Raw genomic sequence first — 22,439 nt, 5'->3', positions numbered from 1 at the left:
CACAGGAAGCTTTGAGGAGCGTGATTGACTTTGGTGGTGACGGAGCTGTCCGCCATGGATCCTGCAACTCCAAATCCGTCGTCGTCCCCCCGCTCGTCGTTTGTTCTCTCTCGCCGCATCGCGCCATGACGGCTCACCCCGTGCGGACATTGACGTTATGGTTCTGCCTGTGGAAGTTCCTGTTGCTTGCGGTCATGCTGGCCAGCCCCGGCCCAGGATATGATACGTCCACAACAATTCTATCACCCACTCCCTCTGCGTCCCAATCCGCCAGTTTCTTGAAATTGGCGAGATGGGATTCGATATATTTTTTGAATGTCGCCCAGCGAGGGTATCTCTATGAACAGGAGTGGGCTTGGGGCTACGGCTATACAAAGTTGTTGTCAGCCTTGTCAGCTGGTTGGATCTTTCTTCGTGGTCCCAATGAAATTCGGACGCCCTGCTGACCCCCAAGAACTCCAGGAACGCCACGTGAAGTCTTACATCTGGCTTTAGTAGGCATTGGGCTCTCGCACATATGCCACTACTTATCCGTATTGCTGCTCTATGGCTTGAGCAAAGCTATTTTTGGCGAGAGACACAAATATGGCAATTCTTTGCCTTTCCTCTCGGCGGCTTTGCACATTGTCTGCCCGGCAGGCGCCTTTCTGTCCGCACCCTATAGCGAAGCTCTTTTCTCATTCCTCAATTTCCTAGGCTTCTACGTTTATGTGCAGGCCCTGAAGGATGACCGAAGCGGCTCTCTCCTGGTGAGAGACCTCAAGTTCGTTGCTGCTGGGTGTGTCTTCGCACTCGCTACGACCGTACGAAGCAATGGCATCCTGAGCGGGATGCTTTTTGCGTACGATGCAACCCTGGCATTAGTCGAAATCATACAGGCTCGGAGCGTCAAATTAGCTGGGCTGCGCCGGCTTACGTTCGTTGTACTCGGAGGTGCTATGGTCCTGGTTGGGGCCGTTGGACCTCAGTACCTTGCGTACTCGCTTTATTGTCAGCCGTCGGCGTCACCGCGAGAGTGGTGCGTCAGATTGTTCCCGAGTATATACACTTGGGTTCAAAGCTATTACTGGTACACCTTACCCAGCTCGCCCCCCTTTTTTTTTTTTTTTTTTTTTTTTTTTTTTTTTCTCCCCCGGTAGGTGTACTTACTTTGTAACTACAGGAACGTTGGCTTTCTAAGATATTGGACTATCTCGAATATACCACTCTTCCTGATCGCAGGTCCGATGCTTTTTATCTTATTCTACTCCTCTGGTTGGGCTGTGAGCTCACGAAGCCAATCGATTGCAACGGACGTCAACGATGAACAACCCAAGGTCAATTCTGAAAATGGGCTTACTCAAGCCTGCCTCGCTCGGCTTGCTCTGCCTCAGGCAACTCTTGCACTGCTAGCGTTGACGAGCTACCATGTCCAAATAATCAACCGTATCGCGTCTGGCTATCCCTTATGGTATTGGTGGTTGGCGTCGTCTCTTCTCCGAGAGGGAAAGCCGGGGTTCCGGGGGTCTCGGTTTACAAAGCCGGGACATGTATTATGTGGGATGGTGCTGTACGGGGTTATTCAAGCCTCGCTGTTTGCTTCTTTCTTGCCACCAGCGTGATCCTGTTTCATACTTTGCTGTTTTGAGATCCTTTAGACCTGCATCATCGCTTCGGCTTGTAACAGTACATACATTGCAAAAGAATTGTGGCCAAACAGTTCACGCGATCGAGAGACGATCTCTGCTTCCCAGCATCCATAGATAGGTAGTGCTAGGACATCCGTTTGCTGCCCCTTTCAGCGCCCATTGAACCCAATTAGCGGCGTTTGCGAGCAGGCAGCAGACGGTGACGCAGTGAGAGAGCCGGCGTTACTGATGTTCCGGGGGCGCGCGTGGGTCAGCTGCTTTTTGGGCTTCCCAGTTTGTACTGCCACCTGCCAAGACGGCGCATGTCGACATCAACGGAGCTCCAATGTGAAGCTTGGACGTCGGATCCCTCGCGCGGACGTCCTGCAACGTTACAGGAAAGGTTGGCGGCTATCATGATCGCTGGGCTGTTATGATTATCAATCAGAAAGGGTTCTTCATCATAATATAAAAGAAAAAAAAAATAAATTCGCCATATCCCTCCGTTTGTTCTTACCAGCTTGTGTTTACACTGTATCACTTTCACTTTGATCCTTTTTTTCAACCCTTCAATGTGGACAAGAACACAGTCGACCTCATTGACAGCATCCTCATCACACCATTGCGGGCGATCGCAAAGGTGGTTGCATACTCAGAGTAAGCACTTCCCGCTCATATAGTGCACCTTCTGGCAGCTCGGTTCTGGCATCCCGCCTTGAGCTGCCATGAAATTAAAAAGGCGAAGCCCCGTCGCGTGCTAATCCCCGCCCATCGTTGACATAGAAGTCCGTTTACCTAACCGACCTCTCTTCCCTCCTCCTCCCTCCTCTTTTATATAAAGTTTGAAAATGGACCATTCAAACCAGCGCTTGCCAGTTCTCCTGACGACCGCTACCGCACCCCACACTCACGAGCTCTCTCGCGCTACCTCGCCCGGCGGCGGACCGCCCGAGTCCAACATGAATGGTCTCGAAGATCCAACCAAAAAAGCTCGGAGCCGGCCGCGGACGTACCCCTATTTCAAATACCTTCCCTACAAGGTTGAAGATGAGGCCCAGCGACAACAGAATCTGGATGAGATCCTCAAATATCTGTACACTGCCGTTCAGTCTGGCGATTTCAACCCTGGCGCTGTCCACTGGACTCGAGAACTGCGAGCCTGGCTTTCTCTGAAATTCGACCCAACCCGGGAGCAGCGAGCGAAGCTTGTTAAGCTTTACTACGAGCTTACCCTAGCGCCTGGCGTCGAGGCTGCCGTTTCGGAGCGCTTTGCTAGCATGTTCATGGTTCTCACAAAGTACGTCACCCATGGACGTAAAGTCGTAATATGTCGTGGATACTAATGCGCAGTAGGAGAAAGCACTATTTGCGTCCGGTCAAGGATGTTATGCTGGACTGGAAACCCCTCTATCGAGAAATAAAAGTGTTCGTTCTTCCTTCTGAATCAGAACTGGTGCATTCGACGAGTTCAAAACGTAATATAAAAACGTTGACGAAACTGTGTGCCTTTGCACAACTTTATTTTGACCCCCTTGAGATCCCGGCAATGTTAGAAGAATTTCTTCCTCACTTCACCACCTCGTTCACGGAGGGAGCATTCGTTGTGGTTGGCTTGATGAACCTGTTTTTACCCACTTCACCCGGCCCAGAAGACAGAACGGATCTGTACCCGCAGCACTATCTCCCCACTTACTTCCACCTTTGGTCCACAGTAAACCGATCCAGGACCTTTGACGTCAATTTCCTAGACCTGTTGTCGCGATTAGCTCGGGATTGGCTACCCGCCAATTATGTTTCATTCTCAGAATTTGGTATTCTTACCTCTGAGCAGACCTCCCTGATATTCACAGCAATCTTGAGACTCCTTGAGATCCCTGTGGGTCAAGCAACCTCTTCATACAGTGCTGTAGTTGATCTGTCCGCGGGACTTGGTATTATGCTTGATAGAGACTCGAGAGGCCACCCAGTTGCCCATCACATCGCGAGGTTAATTGTCATGTCCCTTTCACCTGCTTGTGTGGATGCAAGTGAATCAATTCTTAGCCTGCTTGAAGGTCTGATACAAGCAGTGGAGACGTTCTTCCACCCGTCAAATGCGGGAGCGTGGTCGAAAGGTCTTTCGCAACTAATCAACTACCTTGCGGATTTCTTTGTGATGCGCTGGAACCGGGAAAGGAACGGTGAAATACAGGTCCCCGCTGAGAGGAAGTTGAATGATGCCATTAAACACCGTTTTGTCTTGTGTCTGCGAGAAGTCACGTTTATGGGAATATACTCGAAGAGCGGAACCGCCATGAATTTCTCACTGGCTACGCTCCAGAGCTTGGCATATTTGGAGCCTGGTTTGATACTTCCAGGAGCTTTGCAGCGGATATATCCCTCTATGCAAGGCTTGGTTGAAGTCCACCGGACTACGTCTTCTCTTCGATCTCTTCAAGTCCTATCAAAGATTATGATTCGAACAAAGGGATTCCGTTGCCACATTACAACTTTACTCGGCCTGGCATTGCCTGGCATCGATGCAAACGACCTTGAGAAGTCTCTCCATTCCTTGGCTTTCATTCAGTCTGTATGCTACAACATCCCGTTTGAAGACCTTACCCAAGGACGGGAGGATGTCAACGGGAATATGTTAGCAATGCAATGGATCACCGGAGAACTTGAACGAATGGAAGAAGAAGGTGCCGCTGTCGAGATGAACTATGACACCGATCTTAGTGACGAAGTGGAAGAGAGGATATTGCGATCATCGACCACAGGTTTCGGAGAGTTCTTAATATCCTTCCTTGGTAGAGTTTTCACTCTCCTGGAAAACCTTCCCGATGCAGCGCGAGTCCGCAGTGGCTCCCCCGAGGAGAATGTCCTGAATACTTTACCCGCAACTTTTACACCGCTCCTTGCTTCCTTATCTCCAGAATTATATGACGTTGCCCTGCATAAAATTGTTGACTTTGTGGCTGAGCATGTTATTCACCAAGCTCGAGACGCTGTGGCATTTATTTGCAATGCACTTTGCAAGGTGAACCCTGAAAAGGCTCTGAAGCGATTTATACCACTGTTGATTCGATCGATCCGTACTGAAATTGATGAGAACGGAGCGGCGTCTACGAGAACGACTGGTTCTGACGTCCTTCCCCGTGACCGTGGTCTCGTTTGGAATGTCAGCATGCTTAGCATGTGCGTCGTACATGTCGGCAGTGAAGTTTTGAAATACAAGCAAGAACTCATCGGCATTGCCCTGTACATGCAAAAGAAATGCAAAGGTATCCCAACGATCCATATCTCGAATTTCATTCATCACCTTCTCTTGAACCTTACTGTGACATGTACCGTCGATCATGCGCTGTACGAGCCGTCAATTATTGACCGAGGGATTCAAGTAGAGCAATGGGGCCAGAGACAGGATCCCAAAGAGCTCACTATTAAATGGCATGTTCCACAACGGGGAGAAATTGAATTTGCCGTGGAACTATTCACGTCTCAGAGCGAGAACGCGTTGGAACAACTCACGAACTTGACTAGTGAAAACTCAAGAATCAAACGAGATGGGAGTGGCAAGGATTGGTCCGATGAGGTAACGAGGAATATCATACTTCTTCGATTGATCATCTCAGGCATCTCCGCACTGTTCAATAACCGCATTGCCTCCAGTAACAAGTCGGCAGATTCCGATGTCGATATGGCTGATGCGGACGACTCCGGTGAGCTTCTTCAACAGAGCGATCCGGATTCAGTCCTTGATACCTCGGATGAAGCGACGATTAGACGTACCTTCACTTATCCAACCGGGTATAGTCTGACGGATGATGATCCACTCTGTATTAAGCTACACGATATTAGGGAGCGAATTGGGCAAGTGCTGCATAATGTGCATAGGTTTTTGGTTGAAAAGCAGGAAGACGACGTTTCATGCTTTTCGCCCCTATATACCGCCTATCGCTCATGGTTTGTGGATGTCGGGATCGAAAGATCTGCACACGTACTTGACCGGGTCACCAAGTTGTTATCTGCTGACGCTTATCCTTACAAGATGAGTGGCGTCAGGAAAGACTACCCACGTCCCCTCCTTGTTCGCCGCGCCAATGTATACCATTGGCAAAGACTTCGACACAATGCAGCTCCTCGGCCACGATCTAAGCTAGATGAGACGCTATTGCTGGACCTAGCAGAGTCGAGCGTCTCCTTGTATACCGACATTAGGAGAAATGCACAGGCCGCTGGTGAATCGGCTCTCAAAGCAGTTTGGGGCTCACGTCTTCTTATCATCCCGCCACTTATTCAAGCCTTGCAGACTGCCATAAAACAAAACGACCACCCTCGCATAAAAGGGGCTCTGTACTCACTGCTTTATAGCAGCTTGGCCAAAACATTAGGTCGTCACTGGAAATATACGCCATCACTGATCAGGCTGTTTATTGAGGCGAGCGCGGTCGATAAGCCATCGGTACAGAAGGTTTGCAACAGTGCACTGTACCAAATTATTGAATATGGGCGCGATACGGACAGGATGGCTATTCTTGATAAGGATATTATCGGTTCCATTGCTCCCGCAGAAAGCGTTGACGACCTTATTGCGAAGAAGAAAGAAAGCCTCCAAAAGAAGCGCATTTTAATTGAGAGCAAAAAGGCCGATTTGGCAGATGAACTTGTGAATCTGGCAAGGGAGTCTCACTGGAAAAAAGCCAGCCGCACGGCTGCCATCGTTATTGGCATGGGCTTACGCTTCGACAACGTGGCAAGTGAGAATCTTATCAATCTCATAGTGTCTGGCGCAATCGATTCCCACCCCGGTTTAAGAGGGATGTATTCACAAACAATGGTTGCCATCTTCACAATGATTGATGTCAGAGCAGCATGCAGCCATAAGTATGAAGATTATATCCTGGGAAAGCAGTATTATCCTTCGAAGATCCAGGTTGCCACAAAACGAGAGGACCCACATTGGACTGAAGATTTCCTTGCTAGCTTTGCCAAACCGGATGCTGAATATTACGTGGACCATGAAAACCCTGGTTGGCTGGTTTGGGATAAGACGATGCCGGCGTACAAGCCAAATATGACGCGCGATCTCCAATATGACGACCTTGAGTGGGATGTTCGGAAATGTATGGGCAGTCTATTTGACCGCCGGTGGTTTTCTGCCTTCTTTGGCTATTTGAAGCAAGAGCCAAGGGATGTTTCGGCGGATAAGTTCCGCATGTCCAGCGCGATGACTCTGCTCTATGTTTTTCAACTTATGACTCGCGATGATCTCACAAAAGCGACATTTGAAGAGATAAAGGAAGAAATCGCTGCTGTTTTCGAAGATGGTAGCGACAAACATCAACATCGCGCAACCGCAGAAATCCTGGCGGCGTTGATAGGGTCAGTTGCAGACAGCAGTGTGGAGCGACGTACAAAAGTATGGGAATATGCTTTTCCAATCATTCAGAAGATATTCTCGGACGGACTAACTCCGGAAAACTCATCATACTGGACTCAATTTGTCCATATGATCTTCCAATGTCGAGATCCACGAAGAGCCTGGCCCTTGATAGATTGGCTCGCCAGTTTCCGACTTGATATGAGCTCCAACGCAGCGTTTAAAGAAAGTTCTAAGATCAATTTGCTTCACCAATGTATCTTGGATGCTGGCTGGCACTTCCAGCTCGAAAAGCCGATAGTGGAAGACTTCCTTTCGCATCTTGACCATCCATATAAAGGAGTACGTGATGCGGTTGGCCGGACATTAGCGTCTATCTTCCGCACAAGATACCATGAATCTTATCCTGATATCGATAAGCTGATCATGTCTCAAAAAGAGGCATCTTCTATTGGTAGCCGTGCCTATCAACCCACCAAAGAGTTTTCAAATATGGTCTATGGCGTCTTCAATCGCCTTGAAAAGTGGCGTCATGAAAGGACTCCTGGCCAACAAACCCCTTCATCTTACACTTCTGGTTGCAAGACTGTTCTCCTCTGGCTTGATGGCACACTTTCGTCTTATGAATGCACTCAACTGCTTCCCTTCTTCCCCCAGCTTTTCATTGAACAGCTTCTGCATATGATGGATGTGAAAGAGGACCCTGAACTTCAGTCACTGGCATACCATGTATTCAGACATCTGCCGAACGTTCCACACCCCGCTGGAGAAGACTCGGAGTTCGTTGATACTCTTATTCGAATTGGTCGTACATCCCAGTCGTGGCATCAGCGGTTGCGTGTCATGATCAATATGCAAATTATTTACTTCCGGCGTTTGTTCCTCCTTTCCAAGGTTGACCGTGAAAAGCTTTTTGATTGCGTTGCAAACATGCTTGAGGACCCGCAGCATGAGGTGCGAGCGGGTGCTTCTGCGACATTGTCTGGGATGATTCGCTGTTCCCCCGTTGCTCTTCGAAATGAGATGGTTTTGAAACTTCGTGATCGATTCACTAAATCTCTGATTCAACATCCTTTGCCCAAAAAGCCGCGCATTTATACATCTGGATTCTCATCCGCGACTTCAACTGGCACCAGCACGCCGACCCCTGAACATACTCGTTTAGTTATCACAAGACATGCTGCAGTTCTCGGACTTGGTGCACTGATCCAGGCATTCCCCTATACTAGTCCACCTCCGCCATGGATGCCCGGTGTATTGATTACATTAAGCACCAAAGCGGCTGGTGACCCGGGTATTGTCGGCCAGAGCGTAAAGTCTATCATCAGTGAATTCAAGAAGACGAGACAAGATACATGGCATATCGATGTGAAGGTGAGTATCGTCAGCTCCCACTGAACTGTATGTTTTCACCTTGCTCACAAGTTATCCCAATCTAGGCTTTTGAACCTGATCAAGTTGAAGACTTGGCCGGTGTTTTGTGGAAGAGTTATTTTGCATGAATGTATCAATCCGGCTGATTTGAGATTTAAAAATCCATATTACACACGATGCTTTTACGACAGGTTTATGGTTTCAACATTGAAAAGGACTATATGTGCATTTTGCGACTTTCTAGGTATTTTTTTTAATGCTTTTAGGGCGAATCCGGTCACCAACATCTGGACCGTTAGTTACTCCCAGCCAGTTGCAAGGTCTCGAGTTCATCTATATGAAGTTTCTTGGGGTCGAATAGTATAATCAATAAAATCCCGCTCATCAATGAAAACATGTACTCAGCGGATCAAGAGTTCACGGCAAAAAGTTGCCTTTTACTTCGTTCCCCGAATTTGCTATATACCAGTAAGGTACGCTGGAGGCATCAGGGTTATGTATTGATCCACCTTCTATACGTACTGGTACCATGTCATCAGTAGATAACTGAAAAATGTCCCCCGGGTATCTCGTTTCGCAACTGCCTATACGCGCTTCAAACATCGATATTACATCACCACTCAAACACACTCCAACGGTTCATGAACCGCAGGCTTCTCCACCACGATTCTCATACCCGGTTTCACCTCACCACCGACTTCCACGACCCCCATAATCCCCGCTTTGCGCTGAACAATCTTCCGCTGCGCATCGCGCACCACGAACTTCTCCTTCAGGCCCGCCTGAAACTTATCAATTTGCGGACATGGATTGCGCAGCCCAGTCACCATCACCACAGGGGCATCATCATGGTCATCCGGTTTCTCTTCGCCCACGAAACGGAGCTTTGTCCCCTTACCGAGGGACAACAGGTTTATTCCCGTGGTGGTGATGTTTTCGCCTAGTTGCCCCGGCTTGAGCGGGATGTCCGTGGAAGCAGAAGCTTGGGAGAGGACTTCCGCGTGGATGAGATGAACTTGGCGGAGGTTGAGTGGAGGGGGCTGGATGTGTTTTCGGGAGAGGTGTTGCACGGTGGTGCCAGCGTGGGCGTCGCCCTGGACACCGAGGTTGGGGAGAAGGGTGATGGAGGGAACTGGGGGTTTAGAGAAGGAGTGGGTAGAGGAGAGGGAGACGCTGAGGACAGACATTGTTTTGGATGTACCCTGTATGTAACGATGTATGTACTTTGTTTGAGAGAAGATGGGATATCGCTGTGACTTGAATACTTCCTCGGGGGATTGAAGTGATAGGCATTGACTATGGATGTATGAGTGAGAGGAGCGACTATAATATGGTGGGCGGAACTAAATATGAGTAACTAGTGAGACCAGGATGCAGGGTGTATACAGGAAGCCCCGCGGTTCCGCATCTCACTCTGAAGCGACCCGAGCTCTCGATAATACCGCTCCCGGCGGAATATTAGAGCATTAGCATCATCTATGAGTGAAGGTATGAAAAGAGTCTCACTCATAGCACAATCTTTGATTGATACAAAAATCTGGTGAGTGGTTTCTCTGGGAGCAGGTTAAATGACTAGATTCCTTAGTGATGCTGAAAATGGGGCATTAGATATATGGAAGAGATTATGAACCGGGGGGTCACCACCAGTGATCAATTACAAAACATTTCATACAGATAGTGGTGAGTTTCCGTTCACAATAAATTGGGATCACATCCTATTTGGACCTAAGTTGGTGCCAACTGGTTTCTCATGTAAAAAGCAACAAGATGTGTGCTCAGGGGCTTCCGAACAGACTTTGTATGTAAATACTATGACCCTTGAAATCTATCTGGGTGTCTGTAAGGTTCCAATCATTCATTAATAGCAATCTCAAATTTTGGTTTTCTTGACCGCACGCTGTTTGAAGTCGCAGAATCTCAAGCCCGTGCTGATGGATCCATTTGCGCCTTTGGTTTCACGTGACCAGTCCAAACGACCACCGAAGTCGACGAAGCATCGAGATACCCGCCAGCATTCCGTATGAGCATCACGGACATCGTCCCTCAGCAACAGCAAAGGGATTATCGCCCTATAGTACCCTAGCTACACTTGTCTTCATTCTCTTGTTACCTTGCTTTGTTGTCACCCCTTTCACATCCTCCTATGCCCTGCCGTTGAGCTGGTGACGTCTTCTAGCGAGGATGGGTCCCCCTCAAGATACGCTCCTCCGCTCTGCGGATATGAGCCTGACCCAACTGTACATTGCGAATGAAATCGGGAGAGAGGTCGTCAGTGCTCTCGGCGAAGTAGGATTGGTTCAGTTCAGAGATGTGAGTGTTCCTCTCAGCGATGTATGAGCTAATTACATTGCTTACAAGTTGATGCCTTCCATAGCTTAACGCCGACACTACAGCTTTCCAAAGGACGTTCACCAGCGAAATACGGCGTCTGGACAATGTCGAGCGGCAACTCCGTATGTTCTTCGACTTGGATTGATGGGTTAAACGGCACTTGAAGCTTACAGCGGTCATATCTAGGATACTTCCACGCCCAAATGGAAAAGGAGGGCATTGAAATGAGGCCATCCTCAGAATTTGCGAATACTCTGGCTGCCCCGATGGCATCTGAAATCGACGAACTCGCGCAACGAAGCGAAAGCCTGGAACAAAGGATTTTTTCTCTGAACGAGAGTTATGAGGTGCTGAAAAAGCGAGAAGTCGAACTGATAGAGTGGCGGTGGGTTTTGAGAGAAGCTGGCAGTTTCTTTGATAGGGTACGCTCTCCCGATATGTTGATTGAGCGTCCGAAACTGACCCCAAGTGATAGGCGCATGGACACACCGACGAGATTCGACAGTCACTAGACAATGACGAAGCTCCGCTCCTGCGAGATGTTGAACATCAGCATCCACCAAGACGGCAAGGTGATGATATGCACCATCAGCCCTCGTTCTCTGTCATGGATATCGGTTTTGTCTCTGGTGTTATCCCCCGCGATCGAATCGGTGCCTTCGAACGGATCTTGTGGCGGGCCCTGCGTGGAAATTTGTACATGAACCAATCGGAAATCCCACAACCGATCATCGATCCATCGAGTAACGAGGAGATCCAGAAGAATGTCTTCGTGATTTTTGCTCACGGAAAGGAAATCATTGCAAAAATCAGGAAAATTGCTGAATCACTCGGGGCAAGTCTTTACTCTGTCGATGAGAACAGTGAGCTTCGAAGAGATCAAATTCATGAAGTTAATACTCGTCTGGGCGACGTCGAGAGTGTTTTGCGTAACACGAAAGTTACACTAGATGCCGAACTATCCCAAATCGCTCGTTCGCTAGCTGCCTGGATGATCATTGTTAAAAAGGAGAAAGGAGTTTACCACACTCTGAACAAGTTTTCCTACGACCAGGCTAGGAAAACCCTGATTGCAGAGGCATGGTGCCCGACAAACTCCCTCCCACTTATCAAAGCTACCTTGCAGGATGTGAACGATCGGGCGGGGCTCTCTGTTCCAACAATCGTCAATCAGATCCGCACAAATAAGACCCCTCCAACCTACATCAAGACAAATAAATTCACAGAGGGATTCCAAACCATCATTGATGCCTATGGAATATCTAAGTATCGAGAAGTCAATCCTGGCCTGCCAACTATTATCACCTTTCCATTTTTGTTCGCGGTCATGTTTGGTGACTGTGGCCATGGACTGCTTATGACAATGGCGGCAGTCACCCTGATTCTGTTCGAGAAAAAATTGGCAAAAACAAAACTGGACGAAATCTCAAGTATGGCTTTCTATGGTCGATATATTATGCTTTTGATGGGTGTCTTTTCCATTTATACCGGATTGATATACAATGATATGTTTTCGAGATCATTGGAGATTCTCCCCAGCGCTTGGGAATGGCCAGAGGTTACTCGAGAGGGTCAATCTGTGACCGCAACACTTAAGGGGAGCTACAGATATCCGTTTGGGCTTGATTGGGGTTGGCATGCTGCTGACAACAACTTGCTTTTCTCTAACAGCTTCAAGATGAAGCTGGCTATTTTACTTGGTTGGAGTCACGTAAGTACACTACTTTTTCATATCTTGCTTGATTTTAACTAACTCGCACAGATGACTTATTCGTTGTGTTTGTCATTTTTAAATGGCCGACACTTCAAAAAGCCGATCGAGATTTGGGGAAACTTTGTCCCGGGGATGATCTTTTTCCAATCGATCTTTGGCTATTTGGCTTTCACGATTATTTTTAAATGGGTGGTTGACTGGCCGGCGCGAGGACAACAACCCCCTAGCTTGCTAAATATGCTTATTTTCATGTTTCTCCGCCCCGGCTCGGTGGAAGAACAACTTTATAAGGGCCAGGGAGCGGTCCAAGTAATCCTCCTACTCCTGGCAGTAATTCAAGTTCCGATACTCTTGTTTCTGAAACCGTTTTATCTCCGCTGGGAGCACAATCGCGCTCGTGCCCTTGGCTATCGAGGTCTCGGTGAAATCTCGAGAGTTAGTGCCTTGGATGAAAACGAAGAGGACGGTCGAGGCTCTGCTCGCCATAGCATGACCAGTGATGCAGACGGGATCGGAATGATTACCCAGGATATGGGCGAGGAGGAGCATGAAGAATTCGACTTTGGGGATGAAATGATTCATCAGATCATTCACACCATTGGTAAGCAATTCATCCCACCTTTTAAAACGGTTGGTTCTCTTCTAATGCATAATATTATAGAATTTTGTCTTAACTGCGTTTCTCATACCGCATCCTATCTCCGATTATGGGCATTATCCCTTGCCCATCAGCAGCTGTCCATCGTGCTTTGGACGATGACTCTCAACAACGCATTCACTTCTGAGTCCAGTACCGTTCGAGTGATTCTTACTATTGTTACGTTTTATATGTGGTTCACCCTAACTGTTGCTGTGCTTTGTGTCATGGAAGGAACTAGTGCGATGTTGCATTCCCTCAGGTTGCATTGGGTCGAAGCGATGAGCAAACATTTCATGGGTGATGGAATTCCTTTCACTCCCTTTAGTTTCAAGATATTGCTAGAAGAGGACCCTGTCGACTGATTTGATATGTACTCTGTTTATCTCTATGGGACTGATCCTTATACCATAGAGTTTCTTTTGGGACGCTCTCTTTTTATTCTAGACTTCTCTTTCGAGTATTCTCAAGTTGTACTCTGGACTGTACAATATAATTTCCAAGCTAATTGCTTAAAGGGCCTGTCCCTCACCCTCACGCTGCAGTATAGCCGTCGATGTGATATTGGTGGCAACAAACAATCCGGCAATTAAATGCCGATGCTCAATATGTCTCGGCCCGAAATCATCTCACAAGCTTACGCTTATCCAACTAGTTCACCCGGTGGGCCTCATGCTACCCCGCGGCCATTGTTGACTACGAAGTCCGGAGTACAATATAACGCATTACAATCGAATTGTTTGCTCGATCCTTTGTCTAACCAATCAACCTGACACAATGGCATCAGCATTTGATCTAACGGGAAAGACAGCTGTGGTGACCGGGGCCACCAGGGGAATCGGACAGGCAATGGCAATTGCCCTGGCCGAAGCGGGAGCAGATATCGTCGTTGTCAAAGTGCGCCACGGTACGTGCAATCAGCTTGTTGTCCAAGACCACCTAACGGAGTACTTTTCTATCAGGGTTCCTCTCCCGACATCCCTACCATTGAAGCCGTCCGAAAACTTGGAAGAAAGTGCACAAGCTACACGTGCAATCTCGGGGACAAATCATCAGTGGCGCAGCTCATCCCGCGTGTTACCACTGACCATAAGATCGATATCCTTGTTAACGCGGCTGGTATTTTGAAACGCCATGACTCTGATACGTTCCCGCAAGACGTATTTGATGAGATTATACAAGTTAATTTGAGTGCCACGTTTGCGCTCTGTAGGGATATTGGCAAATATTGGATCGAGAATGGAATAAAGGGAAAGATAATCAACGTCGCAAGTCTTATGACATTCTTTGGAAGTGTGAGGATTCCTGCGTATTCGGCAAGTAAGGGGGGTGTAGGACAGTTGACAAAGGCCCTGAGCAACGAGTGGGCGAGCAAGGGGATTTGTGTTAATGCGATTGCGCCGGGGTGAGCACGTTCTTTTCCACATTTATGGCAATCGCTCTGGAATATCTGGAGTTCATCGGGAAGCAAATGCTGACAGATTTGGTAAGATACATTGCCACGGATCTGAACCGGGATTTGCATGGGAACCCGGATTCCCCGATGTATAAGAGTATCATTGAACGGATTCCCGCTAAACGGTGGGGAGATCCAGAGGACTTGAAAGGACCAGTGATGTTTCTGGCGAGTAAAGCAAGCGATTATGTTACCGGAGAGGTTTTAACGGTATGCTGCATTCCTTAAGGTATATATTCTGATTCAGTCCGCTGACAATTCTGCAGGTTGATGGTGGATTTTGCGGCCGGTAGCGATTGGCTTTTCCGCATTTTGAAGTTCCATCATTGTTTTCTTTATAGTACGAGATTTTATAGAACCGCTTTTCTAATCCAAAGATTCGAAGCACGTATCCGAAACCCTGCACAATCGGCATCGGAAGGCTCTGCGTTTGAGCGGAATCAATAAACGGGGTCCGGGTCAATCAAGCAGTGGAATATGTATAAAGATACAGTTAACCACCCTCATGGAGACACCAGGGCCAGATTGGCAACATGTTCAGCGCCTGCAATCGTGCTGTGTTATGCAAAGACATATAAATGTGTGGCACGTACTGTACCAACAGTTCTAGTAGAGGCCTATAGCCAAGAGACATGTTAGCAAACAAGCTGCACATTTCCATTCAAGTATGGGCCAGGTGCCGCTCTGCGGAGTCACGGCTGAACCCTATGCAGTGAGTGTAGATCACAGCAACCTTGTAACTCCCTCTCCCTCCCTCTCTCTCTCTTACAGTTTGGGTGTTCAAAACCAGGATCACGTGGTTGCGATTTCTGCACAAGCAACATCCAGAGGTTGTTAAACCCAGACTGAATTATCTAGGCAAAGGAATTTGATGCTCTTTTTACCCTCTGGCACCACTGGGGACCTTTTTGCGATCTTCCTTGCTCTTCTGCGAGCTGCAGCACCTACCCATTAAACTCCTGGACATTGCCCACATCCGCCACACTTTGACGGGGTTAACGTGATGTTGCGACATTTTCCTTCTCTTCCTTACTGGCTAAGCAATTTGAATATGTCGTGAGATCTCCGTTTGCTCTGGAGAACTGCATATGTTCAAACCTTTAAACGGTCAGTTTTAAATGCCGCAGTGGGACACATACAATCCATCTATACAAAGGACAATATAGAGCAGAAAGTTCCCGGAGAGATGAGTTCCTGATGAAAGCTTTGCGACTTGTCTTATCCCACCCGCACTTTTGGATTTCTGCCACATTTCAACACCCAGTCATGAGACTAGATATAAAGCCAGGGATGATCACCTGCTTCAGAGCGCTATTCACCTCACTTGCAAATTAACGCACTCAAATTAACGCGCTCTCACTCGTCTCTTTCATCATTCTGAACATCAAGTTCAACCAGGAATCAGAGCATTTTTTGGGTCTTCAGCATGAAACTCTCCATCCTCATTGCCTCATTGGCTTCTCTCTCCGGCGCCCTAGCGGATCGCGTCGATCTCTGGGAACGACCGAACTTCCGTGGGCAGCATGCAACTTATGTCAGTACCTCCATGCCCTTATTGTCCTCCGAGGCTGGAAAAAGAGGGAATTTGTGGGGTGTGATCCTCAAAGCTAACATAAAAATCATCCAAACTCTAGGCGGAAGAGTATGCCTCCAGATAGTTCAACCACTGCCCTCATCGCTATCATGTTATTTCTTTTCTCACTCTAGAATAGGGGAGTCATGGCCGTTCCCTTTGTCTTCCGATCCTATTCCTGGTACCGAACCGAAGGCAGCACTTGCTGTGCTGGGTTCTGCAAGGGGAACATGGTGCGTATTTCTCTCTCCACCTCCATTCCCACGGTCCCGCCCACCTATCAGTTATCTTTTCAGGGAGAATTGCGGAGACCACTTGGACTAATCTTGAGGCGTGACGGGGTGGTGTTCCTCCCCGTTTGTCCTCTTTCTGTTTGGGGAAGACCGTAAGCATTTACTGCACTCCTAATAGCCGCTCAGATTTCGCACTTGGTGCGGATCGGATTATCATCCGTTGTGATGAGTCGAGGATTGATTGTAAAAATGGATGAGATGGGTGACTTGGCAGTATACCAATAAGGGATGGTTGAGGGTGAACCTCGAAGGGATGGTCTTAAGGAGCTTGATTCATGTCTGCAAATGGGAACTGAGGAGGACTAATGACTGCTGTGCGGCATATGGGGAGGTGAGCCAAATAAGCAAAAAGAAAAAAAATAAATAAATAGATAAAATTATTATTAGAGAGTTTGATGTTTGAGTTTGGATATGGTTAAGAAGTAATTTAAGACAGCACAAGGAGTTCTTCAAACGATTGAAAACAAAACCGAGGGTAGCTACCTCGAGCCTGGAGTTTAATCATATATTCTGTTTCATTCATATTTTAGGTCCAATCTTTTCATTCATCATATATACACATATATCCAATTGCTGGCCATTAATTTGACAGGTAAGTTGTCGGGGTTGGGTATGAGCAGCCTTCATCCTATTGTTAAAAGAGTCCCAGGATCCAATGCACGTGAGTATGGTTATGTGCGGTGTTGCTATCATGTGTGGTCTGAAAAGGAGAAGCTGGCTATCAGCAAGGAAATGATCCACATTAAGAGGATAAAGGCGCCGAGGTATTTATATCGCGGTTTAGTTGACAAATTTCTTGTGAGTATCAATAACCTTCTGAACTTCGTCGAAGCTGCCCAGGAAGATACCGCTTCGATCGTGGATAGATTCAGGAACGACCTCGAGGAGTCGTTGCATGCTTGAGTTGACAGCCTGGCCTCCAGCGTTCTCGAAAACCATAGCCATCGGGGCGCACTCGTACAAAATGCGAAGTTTTCCCTTGGGACTCTTGGAGTCCGCGGGATAGGCAAAGATACCTCCGTAGAGAAGGGTTCTGTAGGCATCAGCGACCATGCTGCCGATGTAACGGGAGCTGTATGGCTTGCCGCCGTTCGCTGGGAATTTGAGCTCGTGGAAGTACGCCTTGACCCACTCTTCCCAGTACATTGAGTTTCCTTCGTTGACACTGTAGATGGCACGCTTCGCAGGAAGGCGCATGTTAGGGTGTGTCAGGATGAATTCGCCAAGGGAGTTTTCGAGGGTGAAGCCGTTGACCGTGCCACCCTTCATGGTGATGACGAGCTGCGCGGAGGCACCGTACATGGTAAATCCGGAGGCGACAAGCTCAGTTCCGGGGAGTAGAATATCCTTTGCAGAGACGGTGTAGTTCTCACTGAGGACTTCCTCTGGTAGCTGGAAGATGCCAAAGATTGTACCGACGGAAACACCAGCGTCAAGATTTGAAGATCCGTCGATAGGGTCGCAAACGACGGCGTATCGAGCGCCCTTGCATTCATTAAATAAAATAGCCTCGTCCTCTTCCTCAGAGACCAGGATACGGCATTTACCAGACCCCCGCATGGAGGCAACGAAAAGGTCGTTTCCGATGACATCGAGCTTCTTCTGGTCGTCACCGGTGGTGTTGGAGGAGCCAGCGAGACCGGTGAGGTTGATCAAGCTAGCACGTCGGATATAGTATGCGATGGATTTGAAAGAGAATTGGAGGGCATGGCAGAGGAGGCTACACGGTGAGAGTTACGGGGTTAGACTAACGTTTCCTGTCGGGGAGAACAATGCACGAGAGAGGGCCACATACGTGAAATCCCCGGTGGCTTCCGGGTGTTTCGTCTGTTCTTCAGTCAAGAACCTTGTGAGGGTGATGATATCAGTATTGATGGACTCGTGACCAACTGCCGAAGCCCCGTTTCCGTTTGACTCTGCCATATTGGATGAAAGGGCTGGAAGAAGAACGTAGGTGGAAAGGGAAGAGTATGCCGAGGCCGTTCGTGCTAGGACGTTGCCCTCAGGTGGTTTGGAGATGGAAGCAGAGCAGATGTTAGACGGGCAGAGGTGAATCTGGAGGCGGCTTAGCAAGTCAATTGACGTCGGAGAAATGAAAATGAGGGGAGAGGAGAGCGGTGCCGGGAGGATAAATTTGGCTCGAAGCTTAACAAGCCGAGGGCACAAAACGTCACTCCAGGCCTAACGAACCCAAATCGCGGAAATAAAAGGAACAATCTGGTGCACCCGCAACTCGGCGTCCCGCAGCAATCATGAGTTCTCCCGTGGACAGCCGCCGCCCACAGCGCTGTCTTCTGTTTGGCCGGGAGAAAGAATAATCCGCATTGTTCGCGATGTCGTGATGCTCCACTCAAGGCTGCAGGCCGCTGAGCACGCTCTCTCACACCGTCATCGAATGCGAGTCAGCTATGCCGGCTAACAGCTAACTAATAAGCTATATAACAGCCGGCTCAAGAAAATAACGGTGCTCTCAGACCAAGTATCGAAGTGCCCGGCAAAGCGCTGTCTTCTTGCAGCCCCTCGTCGCCGCCGCGATGCCCCGCGCTAACAGCCACCTGATCTGCAGCGCTGGGATCAGTGACCCGCATGTCCGGATCGTTTTCGCGCGTCTTCCGGCTATGCCCGATGCATGCTCAGCGAAGGATTGCCAGAGACTTGAGTCTCAAGCAGGAGAATGCGCATTGTACTCGCATTCGTGATTGGCTGCTCCTATATAATACCCGGCGGGGGAAAACTCTGGAGCGCACAAGGTACAGGGACGCAGGTACCGGGTGGAGTTTAGTTACCGGCCATGCCTACAGTACCATTCGTTGCAACCAGACAGTGAGATATGTATATGAATGTACGTCCAGCAAAGGCGAGCGCTTTTTACAAAGATGGAACGTCAGTAGGATGCATCACTTTATGGCCTGGAGACGATGGTCGCATTTCCTTTTCCCTGAGTCCTTGGCAAGACGTTCGCTACCTACCGGAGACCGATGATGATCGCACGTTTTGTCCCAACAATCTCTAGAAGTGGCAAACAGAAAATTTGCATACCATCCAACTTTAGGATTTGAGCTGTTCGAAGAATCACCCAAGAGCGAGAGCAAGCCTGATCCCATACACTTCAAATATCAAGGCACCGAATCATCCCTAATTCATTCGTAAATCATCAATGGTTTCTTCCGCCCGGGACACCTCGTCTAGGATAAGTCTTGTAGCCACCGCATTGCTAATAACATGGTCCCAAGAGTAGTTTTGCACAGATGCATTCCATCAATAATCTAGTATCGCGATATACGCACACTCATCCGAAGCGGGAAATGTGGAATTAACCCCTACCATCCATTCTTGCTTAGCAGAAGGAATGTATGTATACCCGTTAAGGCACCCTTATATAGAACGGGCTCGACCACCTCTTAACTCTGGGGCTGACCACGGCACGGAGGACGGCTGATCATCGGAGCCGGGGACTAGGAGAATGAAGCTCATGATAGAGAATGTTGGCTGGGGAGAACTGCCCGTGTAACTATCAATTGACACGATGATTGTGATCCACCGTGGGGGAGACCGCCCGAGCATATATACGGCTGCCACAGGCCATCCTTTTTGCCTGCTCGTCGATAACCAGCTGAACTGCCCTCGTCTGCATGCATCTCGATTCTCCAGCAAAACGAAGGGGGAGCGAAGCAAACAGTGCAAACATGGTCAAATTAGCGACACGGCACGCGCTAACCCGCTTCGGGCATGGCTTGGCAAAGGCACAAGGCTCAAAAAGCTCAAATCTCGTTTGCGAATTTTCTTTTCCTTCTCTCGACTTCTCGCTTGGCTGCGCCCAACATCCCAACAGCAATGGAAATATGCCAGGAATGGGATCTCGGGCCGTGCGACTAATGTATGGTGAGTGATGCCCCTTTATCATTTTTCCTAGCAATATCTTCTATCCTTAACTTTGTGATGATTTGTAAAACCGCTTAAACTAGAGTCTTTGACCTTGTGGTATGAAAATTGCATTTGCACACGTCAGTCTGATCTCGAAGAAGACCCTGGAGGAATTGATTTCTTTCCTTTGAATTCCTTTCTCCATGAAACATAGCTAACCTACTCGAAGACAACAGGGCCCAAGACAAATCACACGGAAGTAACATCCGTACTGACCAAAGCAAAGGTATGTCGTCAACATATTAAACGGGGCCAAGCTCCGACCCATAACATGATGATTCTTTCTTTGTAACTATACGCTGGAAATTACCGACCGAGACCTTCGGGTCTCTGACGATACAAAATGGCTGATATCTGATTTCACACCTTCACCGTTTTTCCTGCTCAGTATCGCATGTTTTGAACTGTTGACTGACAGGTATATACACAGATGTCGTTTCAACTTCCTTTCGCTTCTGTAAGATGCAAGCCTTTTCCTACTCGTCAACGGAACCTTCCATATGATGAATGGCACTGGGCTCCGACGGTTTCGTACAAACGAGCCGGCTCTTGATGGACATGCCCCATTGTGGCAGGCCTAGAAAACCTCGCCCACTGATTTTCGACTCAAGATAGCTTTCTTGGTGGCCATTGTTTTGCGCCTTTGGGAGAGTTGCTGACATTGTCGCCATTCAGATCTTGAAGTGAAATGAAATATGGAATATGAAGTGCTCTGTTTAGAGTAGGTGCTCCTTATTTATTATTACATCTCCGCTCCTCATGATGATCTCTTAGATGACGAGTCCTATTCGAGTACTCGATGCGGACAACCTTTCTTTTTACCATTCATGCATTTCTGAACCCCCTATGTTGATTTTCCATTTTGATAACTTTCGGCCTCGGGGTTACTGACGTGAAGACAGCACTTAGGTCTTCAGTTTCTTTATAACCTCAGCACACGTATAATCCATGTACGTGCCTCTATTGCTGTTGACAACTCGACACTCTTTCATGATGAGCCAAGACTATAAAATAAGACAAGCATATGTCCAAGCTGGCAATTGTCGGCAACGACGACAGCGTCATTCCCTGATACTGTTGGACCATTTGACATGGTGTTCCATCCTGTCGCATACAATGTTTAGCTGATTTTGCGGTAGTTTAGATCCCAGAGCTTGTGGTATCAACACTGGCTTGAATCTTTGGTAAGATATTCTTGGCCTTGATATTTTGCGTTCTTCTCCTATGATGATTTTATTTTTTTTTATCACGACGGTCAACATAGCTTTTGCATTGATGACCACAGCCTGTGACAGGGCATCTATCTGATAATGTCCACAATTCGTTCATTGTTCCGGGTTACACTTGTCATACAAATTACTGACTTGGGCTCGGCGCAGAATCTTGGTACTTCCAATCCAACCCGTCAATTTGCTGGCTTGGAATGCAATGATGCATTTCACTTGGGCTAGGTAAGGTAGATGTGCCCCGTTCGATAACATCATTTGAACTATCTTATCCCAAACTGCTCAAAAGATCAACGGCGACCGTGACATTCATACGACCTATGAATGAACTGCTATGCAGTTTAACAATGTCTGACTCTCTGGATCTTCGTCAAACCACGGTTGTATGGTTGAGCACTGCTGAGGATGTAGAGGCAACTAACTAGTTTTCCACGAAAACGTGCAAAATGTTCGAATCAGTATCTCTCGATAGCTAAGTAGGATAGTTGAAACAATGGAAATTTTTACCTCCGATCTCAGGTGCGCGTAACCATCTGCTCCAGAAACTCTGTAGGCTTCTGTGCACCGCAAGTCCCGTAAGTCTTATCAGCCTACGTACATCCATACATTGGTGTTCAGCGGAGCATTAATAATGCTGCGTATGATGTGGGTTTCCGAAGACTCAAGAGTGCCTCTCGACCGGCGGTCCGTCTGAACGACAGTATTCCTATTGATCTATCTGAATCAATATGGAAGTCCAATCAACGCAGCAACGGTGAAGTGGAGCTGACCATTCACATAAGCCCGCGTCGTTGCTTTTTTTCTCTTCACCCAGTAAATCATTTTCCTTATCCCTTTTTTTATTTGTGGATTTGAAATATCAGAGTTACATCAGATACGCTGGGACTTGAGCCTCTTATTGCAGGACAATGCGACAGCGACCCAGGTGGTAATCTATGGTAG

The 22,439-nt window shown here is 48.0% G+C and overlaps 9 protein-coding genes across 9 annotated transcripts; 6 read left to right on the top strand and 3 right to left on the bottom strand.

Moving 5' to 3' along the window:
- Positions 1-63: 63 nt before the first annotated feature.
- On the top strand, positions 64-1,601 carry CIMG_01541 (GPI mannosyltransferase 2; the record flags this gene model as incomplete). The annotated part of the gene is made up of 3 exons (XM_001247769.2): positions 64-399; positions 463-1,069; positions 1,163-1,601. The coding sequence occupies exons 1-3, from the start codon at positions 126-128 to the stop codon at positions 1,599-1,601; spliced, it is 1,320 nt and encodes a 439-aa protein (XP_001247770.1). The 5' UTR covers positions 64-125.
- Positions 1,602-1,954: 353 nt separating this feature from the next.
- On the top strand, positions 1,955-8,575 carry CIMG_01542 (proteasome activator subunit 4). The gene is made up of 4 exons (XM_001247770.2): positions 1,955-2,264; positions 2,391-2,904; positions 2,961-8,343; positions 8,409-8,575. The coding sequence occupies exons 2-4, from the start codon at positions 2,456-2,458 to the stop codon at positions 8,469-8,471; spliced, it is 5,895 nt and encodes a 1,964-aa protein (XP_001247771.1). The 5' UTR covers positions 1,955-2,264; positions 2,391-2,455; the 3' UTR covers positions 8,472-8,575.
- Positions 8,576-8,752: 177 nt separating this feature from the next.
- On the bottom strand, positions 8,753-9,683 carry CIMG_01543 (MOSC domain-containing protein). The gene has a single exon (XM_001247771.2). It carries the CDS (start codon positions 9,528-9,530, stop codon positions 8,964-8,966), a length of 567 nt encoding a protein of 188 aa, XP_001247772.2. The 5' UTR covers positions 9,531-9,683; the 3' UTR covers positions 8,753-8,963.
- Positions 9,684-10,371: 688 nt separating this feature from the next.
- CIMG_01544 (vacuolar ATP synthase subunit) lies at positions 10,372-13,536 on the top strand. Its single transcript, XM_001247772.2, has 6 exons — positions 10,372-10,653; positions 10,718-10,796; positions 10,861-11,096; positions 11,150-12,385; positions 12,437-12,989; positions 13,050-13,536. Exons 1-6 carry the CDS (start codon positions 10,525-10,527, stop codon positions 13,388-13,390), a joined length of 2,574 nt encoding a protein of 857 aa, XP_001247773.1. The 5' UTR covers positions 10,372-10,524; the 3' UTR covers positions 13,391-13,536.
- A 163-nt stretch (positions 13,537-13,699) lies between these two features.
- CIMG_01545 (2-deoxy-D-gluconate 3-dehydrogenase) lies at positions 13,700-15,108 on the top strand. Its single transcript, XM_001247773.2, has 4 exons — positions 13,700-13,922; positions 13,988-14,430; positions 14,517-14,691; positions 14,748-15,108. Exons 1-4 carry the CDS (start codon positions 13,803-13,805, stop codon positions 14,772-14,774), a joined length of 765 nt encoding a protein of 254 aa, XP_001247774.1. The 5' UTR covers positions 13,700-13,802; the 3' UTR covers positions 14,775-15,108.
- On the bottom strand, positions 14,678-15,614 carry CIMG_10771 (uncharacterized protein). The gene is made up of 3 exons (XM_012358892.1): positions 15,366-15,614; positions 15,215-15,290; positions 14,678-15,098 (listed from the first exon to the last, which is right to left on the bottom strand). The coding sequence occupies exons 1-3, from the start codon at positions 15,494-15,496 to the stop codon at positions 15,042-15,044; spliced, it is 264 nt and encodes an 87-aa protein (XP_012214315.1). The 5' UTR covers positions 15,497-15,614; the 3' UTR covers positions 14,678-15,041.
- On the top strand, positions 15,544-16,692 carry CIMG_10772 (uncharacterized protein). The gene is made up of 4 exons (XM_012358893.1): positions 15,544-16,015; positions 16,116-16,123; positions 16,194-16,287; positions 16,437-16,692. The coding sequence occupies exons 1-4, from the start codon at positions 15,908-15,910 to the stop codon at positions 16,542-16,544; spliced, it is 318 nt and encodes a 105-aa protein (XP_012214316.1). The 5' UTR covers positions 15,544-15,907; the 3' UTR covers positions 16,545-16,692.
- A 15-nt stretch (positions 16,693-16,707) lies between these two features.
- CIMG_01546 (fructose-1,6-bisphosphatase) lies at positions 16,708-18,433 on the bottom strand. Its single transcript, XM_001247774.2, has 2 exons — positions 18,143-18,433; positions 16,708-18,067 (listed from the first exon to the last, which is right to left on the bottom strand). The coding sequence occupies exons 1-2, from the start codon at positions 18,268-18,270 to the stop codon at positions 17,128-17,130; spliced, it is 1,068 nt and encodes a 355-aa protein (XP_001247775.1). The 5' UTR covers positions 18,271-18,433; the 3' UTR covers positions 16,708-17,127.
- Positions 18,434-19,873: 1,440 nt separating this feature from the next.
- Positions 19,874-22,008, top strand: CIMG_01547 (uncharacterized protein). The gene is made up of 6 exons (XM_001247775.2): positions 19,874-20,229; positions 20,441-20,497; positions 20,702-20,992; positions 21,174-21,221; positions 21,411-21,455; positions 21,651-22,008. The coding sequence occupies exons 1-3, from the start codon at positions 19,980-19,982 to the stop codon at positions 20,773-20,775; spliced, it is 381 nt and encodes a 126-aa protein (XP_001247776.2). The 5' UTR covers positions 19,874-19,979; the 3' UTR covers positions 20,776-20,992; positions 21,174-21,221; positions 21,411-21,455; positions 21,651-22,008.
- Positions 22,009-22,439: the final 431 nt, after the last annotated feature.

Source organism: Coccidioides immitis (assembly GCF_000149335.2).
Source record: "Coccidioides immitis RS genomic scaffold supercont3.1, whole genome shotgun sequence".
Lineage (NCBI taxonomy): Eukaryota > Fungi > Ascomycota > Eurotiomycetes > Onygenales > Onygenaceae > Coccidioides > Coccidioides immitis.
Note: the sequence above shows the minus strand (reverse complement) of the source record. Positions and strands in the feature narration are given on the sequence as shown.

Excerpts from the sequence above, each read along its gene's own strand:
- CIMG_01542 (XM_001247770.2), top strand. The coding sequence starts at position 2,456 with ATGGACCATTCAAACCAGCGCTTGCCAGTTCTCCTGACGACCGCTACC. Across the intron at positions 2,905-2,960 it reads ATGTTCATGGTTCTCACAAA|GAGAAAGCACTATTTGCGTC; the intron begins GTACGTCACCCA and ends AATGCGCAGTAG. Across the intron at positions 8,344-8,408 it reads CATGGCATATCGATGTGAAG|GCTTTTGAACCTGATCAAGT; the intron begins GTGAGTATCGTC and ends ATCCCAATCTAG.
- CIMG_01543 (XM_001247771.2), bottom strand. The coding sequence starts at position 9,530 with ATGTCTGTCCTCAGCGTCTCCCTCTCCTCTACCCACTCCTTCTCTAAA.
- CIMG_01544 (XM_001247772.2), top strand. The coding sequence starts at position 10,525 with ATGGGTCCCCCTCAAGATACGCTCCTCCGCTCTGCGGATATGAGCCTG. Across the intron at positions 10,797-10,860 it reads CAATGTCGAGCGGCAACTCC|GATACTTCCACGCCCAAATG; the intron begins GTATGTTCTTCG and ends GGTCATATCTAG. Across the intron at positions 12,386-12,436 it reads TTTTACTTGGTTGGAGTCAC|ATGACTTATTCGTTGTGTTT; the intron begins GTAAGTACACTA and ends TAACTCGCACAG.
- CIMG_01545 (XM_001247773.2), top strand. The coding sequence starts at position 13,803 with ATGGCATCAGCATTTGATCTAACGGGAAAGACAGCTGTGGTGACCGGG. Across the intron at positions 14,431-14,516 it reads GTTAATGCGATTGCGCCGGG|ATACATTGCCACGGATCTGA; the intron begins GTGAGCACGTTC and ends AGATTTGGTAAG. Across the intron at positions 14,692-14,747 it reads TTACCGGAGAGGTTTTAACG|GTTGATGGTGGATTTTGCGG; the intron begins GTATGCTGCATT and ends ACAATTCTGCAG.
- CIMG_10771 (XM_012358892.1), bottom strand. The coding sequence starts at position 15,496 with ATGTCGCAACATCACGTTAACCCCGTCAAAGTGTGGCGGATGTGGGCA. Across the intron at positions 15,291-15,365 it reads GTCCCCAGTGGTGCCAGAGG|AAATCGCAACCACGTGATCC; the intron begins GTAAAAAGAGCA and ends TTGCTTGTGCAG. Across the intron at positions 15,099-15,214 it reads GAGGGAGAGGGAGTTACAAG|GCCTCTACTAGAACTGTTGG; the intron begins GTTGCTGTGATC and ends TCTTGGCTATAG.
- CIMG_10772 (XM_012358893.1), top strand. The coding sequence starts at position 15,908 with ATGAAACTCTCCATCCTCATTGCCTCATTGGCTTCTCTCTCCGGCGCC. Across the intron at positions 16,288-16,436 it reads GGTTCTGCAAGGGGAACATG|ACCGTAAGCATTTACTGCAC; the intron begins GTGCGTATTTCT and ends TGTTTGGGGAAG.
- CIMG_01546 (XM_001247774.2), bottom strand. The coding sequence starts at position 18,270 with ATGGCAGAGTCAAACGGAAACGGGGCTTCGGCAGTTGGTCACGAGTCC. Across the intron at positions 18,068-18,142 it reads GAAGCCACCGGGGATTTCAC|CCTCCTCTGCCATGCCCTCC; the intron begins GTATGTGGCCCT and ends CTCACCGTGTAG.
- CIMG_01547 (XM_001247775.2), top strand. The coding sequence starts at position 19,980 with ATGCATCTCGATTCTCCAGCAAAACGAAGGGGGAGCGAAGCAAACAGT. Across the intron at positions 20,230-20,440 it reads GGCCGTGCGACTAATGTATG|ACAACAGGGCCCAAGACAAA; the intron begins GTGAGTGATGCC and ends ACCTACTCGAAG. Across the intron at positions 20,498-20,701 it reads CCGTACTGACCAAAGCAAAG|ATGTCGTTTCAACTTCCTTT; the intron begins GTATGTCGTCAA and ends GTATATACACAG.